Source organism: Haplochromis burtoni, unplaced genomic scaffold (assembly GCF_018398535.1).
Source record: "Haplochromis burtoni strain Fernald_Lab_line unplaced genomic scaffold, NCSU_Asbu1 Contig_84, whole genome shotgun sequence".
In the NCBI taxonomy this organism is placed as follows: Eukaryota; Metazoa; Chordata; class Actinopteri; order Cichliformes; family Cichlidae; genus Haplochromis; species Haplochromis burtoni.
This window is the reverse complement of record NW_024582445.1, coordinates 1,578,099-1,596,046: the sequence shown is the minus strand read 5'-3', so window position 1 is coordinate 1,596,046 and position 17,948 is coordinate 1,578,099. Positions and strand designations below refer to the sequence as shown.

General features: G+C 38.7%; 2 protein-coding genes across 3 annotated transcripts; both read left to right on the top strand.

Annotated features, from left to right (window-relative positions):
• Positions 1–849: 849 nt before the first annotated feature.
• On the top strand, positions 850–6,016 carry mrps15 (mitochondrial ribosomal protein S15). Its single transcript, XM_005925572.3, has 8 exons — positions 850–994; positions 4,329–4,391; positions 4,495–4,570; positions 4,684–4,732; positions 4,839–4,923; positions 5,040–5,098; positions 5,481–5,672; positions 5,909–6,016. The coding sequence occupies exons 1-8, from the start codon at positions 850–852 to the stop codon at positions 6,014–6,016; spliced, it is 777 nt and encodes a 258-aa protein (XP_005925634.1).
• Positions 6,014–17,350, top strand: oscp1b (organic solute carrier partner 1b). 2 transcript variants are annotated; one of them, XM_005925570.3, is made up of 14 exons: positions 6,014–7,380; positions 7,814–7,967; positions 8,050–8,186; positions 8,412–9,331; positions 9,691–9,732; positions 10,361–10,515; positions 10,848–11,015; positions 11,515–11,595; positions 11,704–11,807; positions 12,221–12,349; positions 13,396–13,465; positions 13,561–13,700; positions 15,419–15,482; positions 16,386–17,350. In XM_005925570.3, exons 4-14 carry the CDS (start codon positions 9,220–9,222, stop codon positions 16,503–16,505), a joined length of 1,185 nt encoding a protein of 394 aa, XP_005925632.1. In that variant the 5' UTR covers positions 6,014–7,380; positions 7,814–7,967; positions 8,050–8,186; positions 8,412–9,219; the 3' UTR covers positions 16,506–17,350. The 2 variants fall into 2 exon arrangements, with proteins under 2 accessions (XP_005925632.1, XP_005925633.1); XM_005925571.3 differs by lacking the exon at positions 9,691–9,732.
• The last annotated feature ends 598 nt before the right edge of the window (positions 17,351–17,948 follow it).

The window sequence follows — 17,948 nt, the reverse complement described above, 5'->3', positions numbered from 1 at the left end:
GATTCTGGAAAGTGTCTAATTAGCAAATCTTCATTTTTCAGTATGACAGTGATCCCAAACACACTGGAAAATGCAATAAAAAGCATACCTGCATAGAAATTAAACACAAAATGGATCATCATGCGTCCTGGATTGATCTCTCCAGAGTCCACATCTCAACATTATTGAATCGGTGTGGGATCATCTTGACAGAGAATGAAAGAAAAGGCAGTCAACATCCAGAGAACATTTGAATATCCTTCTGGAAGCCAGGAAAGTTATTCCTGAAGAATACTTCAAACTACAAGAAAGTTTGCCCAAGAGAGTCCTGGTTATGTTGAAGAATGTGGTCATACCAAATAATTTAGCATTGTACAAACTCTGTTTTTGTCTTATATATTGTATTTCCCCGTTTCAATACACCAATTTCCCCTTTTCCCAGCAAAGAAACGGGTAGTATTTTAGGAGGTTTGCACAGCATGTATGTCAGCAGTTATAAATTGACAGTTTATTACCATCAGTGCTCTTTTTACTGCTTTTTATTTAAAAGTAACAGTAATAATTTTGGGAGGGGGCACTTCTCATTAACTGTGACTGCTTCAATTATTAAACCAAACAATTGTCACTGAAAATAATAATAATAATGAAATGTAACGATGAAAGATTCCAAAAGTCGTTTTACGCTCGTTTTTATCGACGTGCTCTGGGATTGTTATTTTAGCCTAGTACAGCATCTCGCAATCGCTACTCGGCTAGTTTAGTCTAACCAAAATGGCGATCCTCATGTAGGGGTCGAGTGTGATTATTGGACGAATTTTTCAGCAGTTTTAGACAGTTTATTCTCCGTCTTTGTTATCTATACTGTGAGCCATGTTCACAAACATAGGCCTGAGGGCAGTTCTCAAGGTCCAAGCTAGTGTTTTGCGGGAAAGCTCGGCAGCTCTCTGTTGTGCTGCATCAGTCAAACCGTGGACGAACAGGTCGAGTTTACTGTCAGGACCAAAAGTGAGAAGTGGTAAGTGTGAGGAAGACAAAACTTTCTTGTGGGTAAATATCAGTCAAAACATGTGTTTCTGTGAGCAGTTCGTAATTTCGCTAGGTCTTCTTGGGAAGTAACTAACACGAACGGCAGGCGGCACTGTTGGCGGAGCTACATGTTACCCTGATAAGCGGAAAGACCGCATACTTGACGTCTGAAACGATTTTCACCATAACGTACTCCAAAGTGTAGTAATCGGCTTTGCACAGCCTCCCTACGCAATTCATTTTTCTATTACACAGTTCTCTCCACACCACCAAGACAGTGTGAAGTTACTGGCAGGTGTTTCGTCAGCTGCTCAGCTACTTGTCATTGAAAACAGTCTTTCACAAAAACCCATATGTTCATATTTCTTTTGTTGAGTCTATGAAAAATGCCAAGTGTGGGATTTCTCATAGATTCTTACAGATTTGTTGAGTTTCAAATGTGTACAACTATGTGTGGCTGATATTTTTTTTTCTCAGGTAGGATATGATGCCACACGCAAAACCAAGCAGTGTAAACACAGGGCAGTTTCACAGTCTGAATTGGCTGTTGTTTTAAGTCCTGCTTCCTTTGTTGCAGATTTGCTCATTTTCCCTTCCAAAAACTTTCTGTGCATACGACAGTCTAAAAATATTAAAGTGCGCAAGGATCTCCTGGTGTGCACAAACCGGGTTACATCTTCATGTGGAGTCTTGATTCTCTTTTCATACTTTTCACACAGTCTCAGCTCCCACATAGATCAATAAATGCATGCTGTGTGGAAAACTGGGACATCTGAGTTTTGCTTTTTTGGGGGGTTGATTTGTGTGTAATTTCTAAGTAGACAGGATAGCTTGTCAACTCTCAGATAGAGGGACTTTGAAGAGCCTCTCACAGCTCTTTTCACACACCTCCGTGTGCAAAACTGATGCCTGCTAATCAGAGGGTTGTTGCACACACAGGGTGTGAAACAAACAAAAAGAATATCAGAAATATTTTTGACACAAAGCCTCTAAAAGAGGACTAGGTAACAGTGTAGTGCTTTAGCTACTTGAAACTTTTCTCCCCTAAATGTTTTTGTGGTTATCTCCCCTTCTGCACTTCTTTGCTGCTTAATCTGATGCAATATCTTGCTTTCTTATCATAATATCTGGAGCATCTACAGAAGCTTTTCTTTCATTTCCCCCCTCAAGTCTACTAGAATATGACAGCTTTTTTTTCTTTCTTTTTTTTTCTCACTGTTGCAGCCTATGCACTGACAGTCACAGGTTTGCCAGCCCTTCAGTGACAGGCATGAATAAGAGCTGTTTGGCTTGCAGGCCGCTTCTCTCTACAGTGCTATGACTAATACAGCAAATAAATACTTTTTAACCCAAGGTTTGTACGCTGTACACTGCAGTCTATCAGAATTGAAATCACCAGCAGTGTCTCAAGAAAAATGTATGCTACCTTGAAATTTTTTACTTTGGTTTCTGCTGTTGATAACTTTAAAATAAGGTACAGAGAATTTCTATTAAACTATTCTCAACAGCAAAGATTACTGCCAGGTGAAAACTCGGTGAAAAGCTCTTTCCTGATGAGTTTCCTTCAGTGGATTGCAATATTAGTTGCACACGTTGGTGGATTTTTGAAGGAGGGCTGAACTGTCGCATAACATTAGAGAGGAAGTGACATCATTTGCTATTTTGATATTGAAAACCACTGCTCTTATCGCCATCTGATATGTACATAGTTGCGTTTTAGGGTGAGTGTTTGACAACCGTTTTAGAAAGATTATCTTAGTTTTACTCTACAAGTTTCTCCATCAGTCACGCAAATTAAGCTTCATGAGTCGTTTCATCATCCTGTAGATTTCATTTATGTATTTTATTTTTTTTGTTATAATAAATTAATGATTTTCTGACAACTCAGCTTGCAGCAGAAATGTTTTTATTATGTATTATCCCAGAGAGGTGTTTCTCTACAAATAGGATAGTAAAGTTATCCCAGAACTTAGGGGTCTGCTTATGCTACCCTATTACCTGCTGTGTTTTTGAATCATTTCCATTCATGCTTATAGGAAGGAAGATCTTGGAGTATTTCGGGATAATATTTAGAGGGACAATACTCCTCATAATTTAAAATAGCTTATTCACAAATAAATGTTAGAGATTATAAGTAACTTTCAGGCTTTGTTGTTTTTCATACAGCTCTCTTACGCTCTTGCTGTGTCTTTGGGCTTATTTGTCACACTCATATTTCAGATCATCAAACAAACTTCAATAGAAGATGAGAACCCAAGTAAATAGAAAAGGCTTTTTTTTTTTTGTTGTTTTCTTTTTTTAGGGGAAAAAAAGTTACCCAAACCTACCTCAACCTATGTGGAAAATTAATTCATCTAAATCTAAGAACACTGTGTTACCTTTGGCAGTCATTCATTTGCAATAAGTGGCAATGAGTCCTTCACATCATTGTGGAGGAATTTTTGGCTCACTCTTTGTGGAATTCTTTTAGTCACAATGACATGAAAGGTCATGTCAAAGCATTTCTATCAGATTTAAGTCTGGACTTTGAATAAACCACTCCAAAACTGTCATTGTATTTTTAATTTTCTGTTGTTTGCTTTGTTTTGGGGTTGTTGTTTTTTTTGTCTTTTCTGTTGTTGTTTTAAAGCCATTCAGAGGACCTGCTGGCTTGTTTTTGATCATTGTCCTGTTGCATAAGCCAAGTGCGCTTGAGCTTCAGGGTACAAAACGATTGCTGGACATTCTCTTACGGGATTTTCTGGTAGAGCGCAGAATTCATAGTTCCGTCGATTACAGTAAATCATTCACCTCGAGAAGGAGCAACGGGAATCAAACTTGACTATTTTTATTATGTGCTTATGATGCTGACCCCAAAGGTTTTTGAGCGATCAGCAAGATCAGCAGCAGTGGTTTCTGCCCCGGAACTTCCCCATAGATGCGAGTGTTTTGAGTGTCTTCCTTATTTTGGAATCATGAATACTGACCTCAGCTGAGGAAATTGAGGCCTTTTTTAATAAAATAAATCATTAGCAAAGCAACGATTCCCTTGTTCCCTTCTACTTTTAAAATGAGTTTAATCTCCTAAGCAGTGGCTCTGTAGTGTAGTGTTTTACACATTTGCCAGACAAGTGAACAATCCCCAATTCGATCCCTTGAGGGAGAATTAGATCCCTGGAGGGAGGCACAAATCCTTTCGGGGTTACATCATGAGAGAATCCGGCCAAACCAAACACGTGGAGCTGCCTGCTGTGGTGATCTCTTGTGAATAACAACTGAAAGTAACATTTTGAATCTACTAAACGTGAATGTTTGCAGTGATGCATCTGATTTCTCTGTTGCAGGAAGCTTTGCTGTTCCACAGCCAGTGAGACACTATGCCCGGGCTGCAAAGAAGAAGAAGACAGGTATTTAAGAGGAACTATCATCACCATAGTGTGCGCATGTGAGCATTTTTAAATGTGTACATAAGTTAAAGAAAGAAAAATCCAAAAAGTATTTTTCCTCCAGGACCTGAGAGCCAACTCAACGATCTTCCTCCAACAATGCTGAAGATGGATTATGCGGCTGTTCCCCTTGCTCAAACGTAAACATATACAAAATGATTAAAATTCAGACTTTCTATTAATTATTTTATAAAAGTGGACGCACATAGTGATTGGTCTACTCTTCTAACACTAATGTATTTTCTGCTAACAGAACTGATGATCTTGTCAAAAGGCTTCTTTCACTGGAGTTGGCTAGTCATGTAAGTTTGTCTTTTTTATGTACATTGTTTGGCCCTCTTGTGGGAAAGCAGAGGCATAAACGAGTAGTTCAGCGTTAATAACTAATAATAATAATCTCATCTTCAGAAGGAAAAGCTACAGCTAAAACAAGAACAGCTAATTGCAAAGGTCCAGAGAGATGAGAGTGACCGAAGCTCAGAGGAAGTACAAGGTGAGGTGCTATATTTTTCATTATGTTGCACATAGTTTCTTCACTGAAAAAAAACACGGGATACAACTTTTATTTATTATGCGATGTTGAAATTCTCCTGTTCTTTCTCTCCTCAGTGGCTATATTGACTGCTAGAATCCGAAACTACCAGGAACATTTGCAAAAACATCATAAGGTGAGAATAAAATGCATTTAAATTAATCAGCAAATTTGTTAGGTTGACAGATTAAAATGACGTAACACATGTAGAGCACTTGACTCTCACCACTGGAAGTTTCATGTATGAATACGTCTCTCCACATTTCCTCTCTGCTTTTGTGAGGCCTGCATGTGCTACAGGATATCCTGTGTACTCCCCCACATTAAATAAAAAGATGCGTAGCATGGCCAAGGTCGGAAGTTTCCGTGTTACATCATAGCCTAAACAATTTTATTAAAATTAACAACTGTTTTTATGTGGCATGACGAAGCAGCTGTTCCTCAGTAGGTGTCCTGATTTCTAGCGCATGTTGCTCTGTTTGTATTTACTTTCGATATTCTGTGTTGTTTGATGCTAGGATAAAGCAAACAAGAGGCGAATGCTTATGGCCATTGACCGAAGGAAAAAGATTTTGAAACACCTTCGGTTGATTCGCTACGATGCCTTTGAGAAAGTGTGTGAGCAGCTGGGCATCACATACACCTTCCCCCCAGAGTACTACAGACGGGCCACCCGTCGCTGGATGGCCAAGAAAGAATTCTGCATTAAGGTAGCAAATAAATGAAGCTGTTATTTATTAACGGCACATTAATGTATACTCATATCTGTTGGGAAAAACTTAAAACTTTCCATTACACACAAGTGTAATGGAAGTGTAGCATATAGAGCATCTAGGGCATTACTCAAGCCTTCTGGAAACTCTTGTCTATACATTAAAGGTGTTATTTTATGCCCCCCACTAACACTTGGTCATATGTGTTTGTGTGTCTGTGTGTGTCATCTCAGGTCTTCAAAGCAGTGCAAAAGCAAAAAGCAGAGCAGAGGCTGAAGATAAAGCAGAGTTCAGGCTCCACAGACACGGAGTCAGCAAAGACAAATGCAGCTGAGATCTAATGAGACAAAAGCCACAATCTGTACACCTTCAGATGTAGTGATGTATCATGTAGATAAATAAATGTTTTTCCCATGCTGCCGTCACACGATTTTACTTTCTATTGTTGTCATTCTGATACCAGAACTGTCTGGAGATGTCAAAGATTAATAAGAATAAAATATCTGAGAAAGCTGGGTTGGAATAATCCTCCAAATTGTAATTGAACTAAAGCATGACTTCTAGATGTATTAATTTAAGATCTCATTTTAGAAAACCAGGAAGCCAGAAACTCAAGTATAGTATTAATATGCTAATTAGAAATAAACCTACACTGCAAATTCTCCATTTTATCTGAGAGGATACTCTGTGTTAAACCACATGGCAAAAAACTAGCGCTAAAATATTATCACTAGATCGACTCTGTGCGTTATTATGGCTTCATATCAGCACCGGTGTGTGTTTTGTTTTTGTTTTTATGTTTTGTTAATCAGCTGTCAGTGGCAGTTCACCTCATTTGTACCAAGTTGAGGCATATCAGATAAGGACTTCTTCCTGGAAGAGTACTGTTGAAGCAGTATTCAGGCTTTGTGGAAACATGAGATTGACTTAATCCAACTATGTTTAGGGTCATAAAATGCTTGTTGGTAGAATGCAGTATCATTTATCTTTTTGAGTGTTGTTTAAATGTACAGTAAGTTAATTCAAGTTAGAGAGAAATTGTTAAAAAAATCTAATTAAGAATTCCTGACATTCCTGGCATAGTGTTATATTGTAAAAATTGGTGAGGTTGCTAAAGCATCGGATTTAAATGTACAACATCACGAGGCAAGGTTAATTTAATTCTCATATAGGGTATAACAAGACCGGCATTTTCATTAAAAGCTATTTTTACATTATATATTAATATGAAAAGAAGGCTTTAGTTTCGTATAGTTTTGTGCTTATTCAAATCCTGAGTAAATCCATCCCTTCTTTTGCATGCTGCACTAGTGATATAGTGTTCTAATAGATTAAAACCTCAAGACACGAACGTGTTGCATTTGTGGGTGTCATATGAAAGTGTGACCTTAACAATTCTAACTGCATGGCTTCCCTGAAGTCTACTGATCTGTCATGAGATCAGAAAAACTTTAAACTCTCAGTCACATACATGTGCTTGTGACCTTGTGATTTGAGGTTGTACACTTTATCAGACAAAAAAAAAAAGCAATTCCTGTTAATGGACTGATTTTTTGCCAGTGAATCGCCACAGATCTTTGTCGTCCCCAGAAAGTGCAGGCTGTTGCCAAACCAGCGTTTCACAGCTCAAGCTCGTCACAATTTCCTGTGTGGTGTGCAACTTGTCATTTTGAGCAGGTGGAGCTCATACTCTCACACTCTTCTGGTAAGTGACACCATTTTTTCCTTTCGCAGCAGATAAACTTAAAAGTTAAATATTCTTAAATTAAACATAAAAATTATATTTGCAATTCGTGCGCATGTTATAGTTAAAAGTTGGCCTTTCCGTTATGGCTGCCTTGATACAAGATAACATGGGCTTTCATTTGTTCTTTGGGTTAAAAACCACATACATGGCTATCTTTCATACGATATTGTGAAAATAGTCCATGTTACACTAACGTATTCCTGCAACAATGTTTTATTTAGAAATATATATTTTACAGGGAAAGTCCAAAAAGTATTTTTTAAATCATAATTTGATTTACCTCAAATGACAGAGTAAACTGTTGCATGCTGTGTTGAGGAGGGTTTTCTGTAAATATGTGATGTTAATTAGTGTGCAAATATCTAATGCTCTCTAATGTGTTTTTGACTAGGTACTTAAATCACAGAGCAAATAAACAGACCAAGTAATCCAAATGTCAAACCCAGTGGTCACCCATCAACCAGGTGCTGGCGGCTATGGGACTAATGTTCAAACAGGAGAGTGGAGCACAGGCTTGTGTGCCTGCTGCAGTGACTGTTTGGTCTGTAAGTACAAGACACATCATTTGTGCATGCACACTTTGTTTTGTTCGTTTTAGACATTCATAAATGTACTCGTGTTGTTTAGGTGCCGTCGGTTGTTTTTGTCCACTGGCACTGAGCTGCTACACAGCAAATAAGTATGGTGAAAACTGCTGTTTGGGTTGCGTGCCTGGAGGCTTAACAGCCATGAGGACTCACATGAGATTAACCTATGGTATTCAGGTATGTTACCCATGCAACTCAATGCAGTTATTATAAAATCCAAACTTCAGAATACCGTACCTTATGCAATTAGTCTTTAGGTTGTAAGTATTGCACGTATGATAGTCTGTTTCAGTCTTGCTTTTATGAAAGACACAGATTTTGCAAACATAGGAAATTTTGTGCGTTTCCCACAATTGAGAAATCTGCAACATTTCTGTAATTTATGCAATCTTTTAACCACAGGGAACAATATGTAACGACGCCTTGATGATCTTCTTCTGTGGACATTGTGAAATGTGCAGGATGGCAAGAGAAATCCGCATCAGGAATGGAGAGATTTCACAGTAACAAGAGTTTTTCATGATGCTCAGCTATTGTGGAAGTAACTTGTTTACCCATGGAGCTTTCATGCAAACCAAAAAAAGCATTTAATGAAGTATGCATTTATGTGTGTATTAAATCTTTGGCCCTAACTTGCAAGAGCAATTGTGTATTATTGTAAATAAAGTGCATTTTCAACAGGCATCACATTTTTTGAACAACTTTTTGAAATTTGATGGCTCACCTTATATCATTTATTTCTCAACGTAAGAGTTATGCAACTAAAAACGTCCAAAAAAGCTTCTAGAAAAGATTGTTGGGTATTATCGTAAATCAGTTGTGAGCAGCTGAGTAAAAGGTTGATCTTCCTTATGAATTATAATATCGTTATAATTGTCATATAAGTCGAATTGTACTGGTTAGAATGCTTAGACTTGCCATGAAACCACTGGTTTGCATTATATTATATATAATTATATAATATGTATGACTACATGGTGAAAAATGGTCCATCTATCTCTAATCAGTGAGCTTCTAATTTACAACGCGGTTGTACCTCGTCTAATCCCGCCCCTTTCTTTTACGTATTTACTACATAGGGCTCTGATTGGCTATTTATTTCGTGGCCTGGCAACCAGAAGCGGCTTTACCAAACAGACAGACTACCCACCAGCTAAAACATTCGAGCTAGCTGTTTTGTCTGGAAAGATTCAGCTGTTCAAATTCCATCATGTCTTCAAGGACTCTGCCGCTGCTTTTCATTAATCTCGGCGGGGAAATGTTGTACATCCTAGACCAGCGTCTCCGAGCTCAGAATATCCCTGCTGACAAAGCTAAGAAAGGTAGCTAGTTTAGCAGCTTTCCAGCTAGCAACACAATTGTTATCCTGTTCCAGAAAAAATATTAATGTTAGACCGCAGTAAGTGCACATGTATGTTGTTCGTTTGCTTGTTTCTGTATTGATGATGTCGGTGTCTCTGTCGAATCAGAAAGTCAAAATAAGACATGTCTTTTCGTAGGAGAGTGTGACTGTAAAGCCCTGTAAAACAATTGTGTATTGTTGCCGCTCTGTCAGTTTAAAAGATATCACTGGTTTGTTGTAAAATGATATTAGATGATGTTAAGCATTAACCACCAGCACACGTGGCAGTCTTAAAATCAGCTGTTTACTTACGTACCATTTCCCTTTGGATTGATAAAGTTTCCACAATACCTGGCTGGATAGAGGCGGACAGAAAGAGAGGTATTATAACAAGACGCAATGAGGCGCTGATGCATTAGTAGCTCTTTTGCTCTGCTTTGGCTTAGCCTGAACCCATGCCATGCGTAAATAATGAATGAATAACGGATGAGCTGACAAACAATGTCCTGCTTCATTGGTTGTAACAACCTTTCTTATGTGTGTCTGTATTCCAAAACTCCAGTTTTCAAGCTTCCAAGGTGGCGTTCGCATACATATGCTGGACAAATTACTTCACTTCATGAACCAAAGTGAATTAGTCATATACCTTGAACCCCCAGTAAGTTAGCCACAAAATAATGTTACTTTCCCAAACTTGAGTGATCTAAAATGTAAGCACTTTTTAACTAAACCCTAAAGGTTTAGTTAAGGTAAGTATTGCTGCTGCAATACTGGTAAAAAAAAAAGGCAAAACCTCCCCCCACCCTCCAAAAAAACATCTTTGGCTGTAGGATTTCTGATAAATAGGTCTGCTGCTTTGTTAGGGTCTTTGGGTTTCAGCTCTGGGTAAAATCGTTTTCGGCAATGTAGAGTGTAGAGCGCTAATCTGCCTGCTTCTGAGCCAATAGTATGGGAAGGGCATTTGTCTAACCTTAATTAACATTTTGTGCTTAATTGCTTGTCTGAATAGTTATGAATGACATCATCACCACCATGTTTAACAAAAAGTTCCTGGAGGAGCTTTTTAAGCCACAGGAGCTTTATTCCAAGAAGGCCCTACGGACCGTGTTTGACAGGTTGGCCCACGCATCCATAATGAGACTCAATCAAGCTAGTATGGACAAGGTAAGACATCATGTATTCATATACAGCCTTTACTCTTGTGCTCCCAATATTTTGTTTGCATTTTTAATTACAAGCATTGACTTTCTATCCATGCACCAGTTACATTTCTTCAAAACCACACAGAGATGTTTTTATCACAGCCTTTTCATTAGATTTGCCTTCATGCCAATCAATATAAATCAAGTGTATAATGTAACATTTTTGTTGTGTTTAAGCATAAGGCACATTCATTTACATACTATGTCTCCCTCTACTGTTTATCACTCAAAAACGGCATGCATTTATTTCTGATGCCTAAGACAATGTGTTGATGAATGTGTCCCTGTTCATAGCTCTATGACTTGATGACCATGGCTTTCAAGTATCAGGTGCTTCTCTGTCCACGACCTAAGGACATCCTCCTTGTGTCCTTCAACCACATGGATGCAATCAAAGACTTTGTGAAAGATACTCCCAGCATTCTCAGCCAGGTTGATGAGACTTACCGACAGCTGATAGAGGTACTACATGTGGGACTTTGCTGTCTTCACATTTGTTACAAGAAAATATAGTCAGAAATATTTTATATTGCTTGTGGGGATTTTTTTTTCTGCAGTTTGCAGCAAGATGTATATGGTTTTAAAAAAAAAAGTAGCATGCAAAGAAGCTCCCCTTGGTTAACTACATAAAGATAAATGAAGAAGATAAGAAAAGCTCATGGGGGAAAGAAAATCAAGGACATTCTTAATAAGAGTGTAATCACGTGGCATATGAACTGGTTTAACACTCTTATACTGCAGCTGGTGATGTACTGAGAGTCACTACTTCTCCTCAGGCCTTCTCCTCCAAGACAAAACTCACCTCTTGTGTTAGAAATGACCAAGCAAGCTATGAAGGCCCACTTAAGACAAAGAAAGCCATCTAAGCTAGCGATTTCAATTCTGTGTTGCCAGTACCGCCAGCATAAATAAATGTTTTCACCAGTTTAGATTTTTTTTTAATACCAATATGTATTTTTAGATGTATACGCCTTTGTCCAGTGGTGAATTCCAGCTGATTAGACAAACTCTTCTTATCTTCTTTCAAGACATGCATATAAGGGTGAGTCATCATTTGTGACTTTTTATTATGAAGATGGTATAACTAATTTTTTCCTGCTTGTTCAGTTAATGTTTACTTTCTCTGTGTTTGTACCTTCTTCTATGGCAGGTTTCTATTTTCCTCAAGGACAAAGTGCAGAATTCAAATGGCCGCTTTGTTCTTCCCACCAGTGGTCCTGTGCCCCATGGCACTCAAGTCCCTGGCTTGATAAGGTACCACAGTAAAGAGCTCTTATCCCTCAGACCCAGGCAGTCTGAAGTTTAAAGAATATTGTCAATAAGTAAGACTAAATAGGTGGCTTTGATAATATACTCTTTCTCTTTTCATTGAACTTTAATGTCTGCTGCTTTGTCTTGCATATTGTCTCTTTGCTATCTTACTTGGACACCGTAATCTGATTTTACGTAAGCTTATCTGTAGCTAATTGCATTACAGAGGTCTCGTTCAAGAAGTATTTGACTTCTAATTTTAGATACCGTGCACGTTTAGCTTGGATCAAAATTCTTAAGGATTTGCTGTGTGAAACATTTAAGCAGGAAATAAAGGCTCTTTATCATACTATGTACTAAATGCTTTCCTGTCTCTATTTCTCTCATGTGTGTGTGTGTATGTCATTTTTTTGTAGGATGTTCAGCTGTACAGGTGAGGAATTCACCAGGCTGAAGTTCAATAATGGAGGGAACTATACCACTGCACTCCGTGAAGGCTCTTTTGACATCTTTGGTGATAGAGTCACAAAACTGGGCACAAACATGTACGATGCTGGAATCTTCCCTTATATAAACATGCCTTGTTGTTTTTATGCAGTTTTCATTTTTTGTGATGGTAAGCCAGGACGAGAGGGATTTTAAGCACACAAAAGAGAAATTACCTGATTAACTTTTATAAAGGATAATGAAAGGAACTGCAAAAGCACCCTTGAGGTAGTGTATTGTGTTAAGGATCATTATCTTGTTGTGGACGGCATTTTTTTTTTTTTTTTAACTAATACTGTGTTTAGTTTCCAGAATTTGCTTAAATTAATTAATTCTTCTTTCTACTAGTTGCACTGGCTACCACAAGAGCCTAAAGCATATCAAATTCAACCTATCCTGCACAGCTGGAGAGGGGTGCATTTGATTAAAATCACCATCCTTTTATTCTACACATATACCTTTGCTGAATGTAGCTCTAAAAATGTCAGTCTGTAGTACTTGTTTCCACAATGCACAAGGTTTGGTTTAGGTGTTGATTTGCAAACGTCTGATGCTTAGTTTTGTGGTAAGGATACAGGAAATGTTTTCTTCTGATGGTGGTCACGTTTGCACAGCTGTTGCAGCACAACAGAACAGTTCAGCTTCGTGTTAAATCTTCCCGAAGGCCTTTTGCATTCAAACAACAGCTTTTTTTTTTTTTTAGTAATCCTACAATTTCTCTCTGAAAGTTCTCTTAGTTTTCCAAACCCCACCCTCCGTTTTTGCTAATAATTGATGTTTTTCAGAATGATAGGCAGCTGCTTTCATTGCTTAAGCTGTGAATTGTTCATTAAAAGCTTAAGCAGTGAGTCACAGCTTTGAAAATTTCATCATCTGGCATTTCCTTGTGAAGTATGTGCACAAAGCCCTAAAAACCAAATTTTGGTCTGACACTAGTCAAAACTTAGCAGAGCACAGATGTCTTGGTGTGCATTGTTTCCTTTTTCACTTTAAAATTGTACAAACCATTCTTACAATGTTGAAAGACTGTTTCATTATCAGTGTTTGAACACCATTGTATGTTGACACGTTTTCTCCCTTTTTTAAAAAAAACCCCAAAATGTAGGTACAGTGTAAGTCGCCCAGTGGAAACTCACATGTCTGGCACATCTAAAAATTCTGCTCAGCATACAAAGGTGAAAACTGACAATTTCAATAACGCACAAAACGATTATAAATGTAAAGCATACAACTTCACTTTTAAATTTAACACACCGTTGTGTGTCAACAGGTCAGCGCTGCTCCAAACCCTCTGGCCAAAGAGGAACTGAACCTGCTGGCCAGGTTAATGGGAGGGTTAGAAGTTCAGAAACCAGGAAACGCAGACACTGGCTTCCGAATTAGCCTCTTTGCTACTGACGAAGAAGAAGAGTGAGTGTCCATACAGTGGGGCAAAAAAGTATTTAGTCAGCCACCGATTGTGCAAGTTCCCCCACCTAAAATGATGACAGAGGTCAGTAATTTGCACCAGAGGTACACTTCAACTGTGAGAGACAGAATGTGGGAAAAAAAAAATCGAATCCACATGGTAGGATTTGTAAAGAATTTATTCGTAAATCAGGGTGGAAAATAAGTATTTGGTCAATAACAAAAATACAACTCAATACTTTGTAACATAACCTTTGTTGGCAATAACAGAGGTCAAACGTTTACTATAGGTCTTTACCAGGTTTGCACACACAGTAGCTGGTATTTTGGCCCATTCCTCCATGCAGATCTTCTCGAGAGCAGTGATGTTTTGGGGCTGTCGCCGAGCAACACGGACTTTCAACTCCCGCCACAGATTTTCTATGGGGTTGAGGTCTGGAGACTGGCTAGGCCACTCCAGGGCTTTCAAATGCTTCTTACGGAGCCCCTCCTTTGTTGCCCGGGCGGTGTGTTTTGGATCATTGTCATGTTGGAAGACCCAGCCTCGTTTTATCTTCAAAGTTCTCACTGATGGAAGGAGGTTTTGGCTCAAAATCTCACGATACATGGCCCCATTCATTCTGTCCTTAACACGGATCAGTCGTCCTGTCCCCTTGTCAGAAAAACAGCCCCATAGCATGATGTTTCCACCCCCATGCTTCACAGTAGGTATGGTGTTCTCGGGTTGCAACTCAGTATTCTTCTTCCTCCAAACACGACGAGTTGAGTTTATACCAAAAAGTTCTACTTTGGTTTCATCTGACCACATGACATTCTCCCAATCCTCTGCTGTATCATCCATGTGCTCTCTGGCAAACTTCAGACGGGCCTGGACATGCACTGGCTTCAGCAGCAGAACACGTCTGGCACTGCGGGATTTGATTCCCTGCCGTTGTAGTGTGTTACTGATGGTGACCTTTGTTACTTTGGTCCCAGCTCTCTGCAGGTCATTCACCAGGTCCCCCCGTGTGGTTCTGGGATCTTTGCTCACCGTTCTCATGATCATTTTGACCCCACGGGATGAGATCTTGCGTGGAGCCCCAGATCGAGGGAGATTATCAGTGGTCTTGTATGTCTTCCATTTTCTGATGATTGCTCCCACAGTTGATTTTTTTTCACACCAAGCTGCTTGCCTATTGTAGATTCACTCTTCCCAGTCTGGTGCAGGTCTACAATACTTTTCCTGGTGTCCTTCGAAAGCTCTTTGGTCTTGGCCATGGCGGAGTTTGGAGTCTGACTGTTTGAGGCTGTGGACAGGTGTCTTTTATACAGATGAGTTCAAACAGGTGCCATTCATACAGGTAACGAGTGGGGGACAGAAAAGCTTCTTACAGAAGACGTTACAGGTCTGTGAGAGCCAGAGATTTTCCTTGTTTGAGGTGACCAAATACTTATTTTCCACCCTAATTTACGAATAAATTCTTTACAAATCCTACCATGTGAATTCATGGATTTTTTTTTTTTCCACATTCTGTCTCTCACAGTTGAAGTGTACCTCTGGTGCAAATTACTGACCTCTGTCATCATTTTAGGTGGGGGAACTTGCACAATCGGTGGCTGACTAAATACTTTTTTGCCCCACTGTATGTATCAGATGTAATGATTTCATTACTATTCCAAATGTGAAAATACTTTTTATTTTCTTTGAAACAATCAGAAGTAACACTGTGACTCTGTTACAGAGAGGCATTAATATCAAGACCCGATGAGCTTTCATATGGAGTCATAAACATCCAAGCAACCAAGGTAAATCTAAATGACCTTAAATCGCAGCCAACTTGTGTAGGAAAGCTGCATATCCAGCATTTTTTGTAGTGTGTGTGTGTGTGTGTGTGTGTGTGTGTGTGTGTGTAATTGGCATATTTATTTACAGAAAAGCAATTTGTCATCAAAGGGCAAGGGTAGACTATAAAATTGAAAATCTCAGTATTGTTGTTCTTTTCAACACTATGAGAACTTTGTTGTTTTTGTCACTGCAGAAACTACACAACTGATTACAGACCAGGAAAACTTACAAAATTACACTGGTATTTGTTATGCTTTAGACAATCTGCTTCCCTTTCCCTTCTATCTCTGATGGGGTGCCGCTCTTCTCCCACTTTAACCTCCATATATAAACATCTTGCTTTTCCAGTGAAATGAAACTTATCTGAAAACAGACCTTAGTTCTGAAAAATCTCAATGCATGATCAGGACTCTTCATGGAATTATTTGAATTATAGGACTCATTGTAACAGCCATGAGCACAGCTTTCATAGAGGTTCTAGACTGTTTATTAAAGTAGCATCCGTCATACAGCAGGTGAAAGGATACATTTCAGATCTGAACAAATGCCCTATTGCTCGCCCCTTTGAACCAAGAAGCAAGAGAGGTAAACTTCAAAAAGACTGAATCAAGGCTTCTTATCTCTGACAGGGGGGCGGGGGAAATCCAGTCGAACCACTGATGGACTATTTGTTCCTGCCTCTGATAAAACCTTTATTGCGCTGAGGGCTAAATGTTACTTATCTCAGTGTTGGGCTTAAGACTGTATAGTAATTGATTCAAGATGTGAGGCTTTGCCAGACCAACCAGATTTACTGTGATGAGGCTCAAATCCCTGTAATGGCCCATCCAACACTCTGATTGGTGCGTTTTATTGTCTTTCAGGACCAGCAAGCCAATGCAGAGTTGGCCAAGATCATGGGTGAATTTACAGAGTCAGGAGATCAGTCTCCCAGTGTCAGCAACAAAGGGGACGACCTTCTGGCCATGATGGACGGTTTGTGACATGGTCACAGTGACAGAAATGGCCAGGGATTGGGAACATTGCGTTGTCAACAGTCCGCACTACTAAAGACCAGTCTGCTTTCCATACCTGCAAATGCACTACAGCAGAATCGCATGCAGCCAGAAAAACTGCTTGTTCAAGTGCTTTTACAAAGCAGGTGTGAGCAGTTTTGTTGTCAGACGATCAGCTGCATATTTGCATTCAAGAACAAAGAATGTGTGGTGAGGCAAGCATTAAGCTGTAATAGTATGTTTGCTGTAAACACAAAGGTATTTCGGTTCAATGTACAGTTGGCTTATTGTATATTAGTTTATTGACCATGTGATAATAGCAAAACAAGTGTTTATACAGTGTAATATCTTGCAGCTTTTATTCTATTCTATGTAATATTCTTTAAATTATTTTAACAGTTGCAATGACCGAACAGTTTGAGTCAATTTTCAGACTGAGTCCACAGTTTGGTGCTTCTTTATTTCTAATTATTCCCCTTTTGAATTGTATCTTAATTTACACCATCCAGAGAAGAAGTTTGTGAATTCTTCTGTTCTAATGAACAAGTGACTACGTGATGAGAGAACTGGAGGAAACCCAAGTGCTCTTTTTCAGTGTGACATGAATTCTTTAGAGTCTTTATTTGGTAACAAATGTGTTTATCATACTGTTCTACCTTAAAAGAGTCTGAGGAGCAACTTGTAAGACATATTCCATTATCCTGTGATGTGTATGTAAAGTATAGAAATAAGATAAGATAGAACTTTATTAATCCCTCAGGTGGGTTCCTCTGGGAAATTCGATTTCCACAAAAAAGCACAGCAATGACCGAAGTTACAGTTACAGAATTGTTATACACACACACACACACACACACACACACATACATAAATACAGAGACAAATATAAATAAAATATACAAAAGGGGATAAATAGGAATAAAAAAATAAAAATACAAGTGAATTGCACATGAGGGTTTGATTTTTGTTTGTTTGTTTGTTTTTGAATAAAAAAAAATCTAATCTCTTGAACAGATTATTGTATTAAATGCATCACCAGTTTGGGTTCTGATGCAACAAAGTGTTAATACTGGCATGAACCTTGAAACAGCTTGTTGTAGTTAATACTTTCAAGCAGTAGGTGGCGCGATCTGACTTTGCAACACAGTTTGTATTGTTAAGCAATGTATCACACGGGACTCCACTTAGTTAAAATCCTGCAAAAAAAAAAAAAGTGATCACTGTGGAGGACTCAATGAAGTGCATTTTAAAAGTCAGAGCAATTAAGGCTTTGTATGTTTAAGCATTTACCAGCAAATTTGAAAACTACAATCACCATGCTTCAATATCTCCACAAAACTTCTCTTCTGCAGTACAGACACCTAATGAGAACTGCTACTGAAACAGTTGTCTCTTGTACGTGTCGGCAAGAAAAACATGCTGAGACACTTC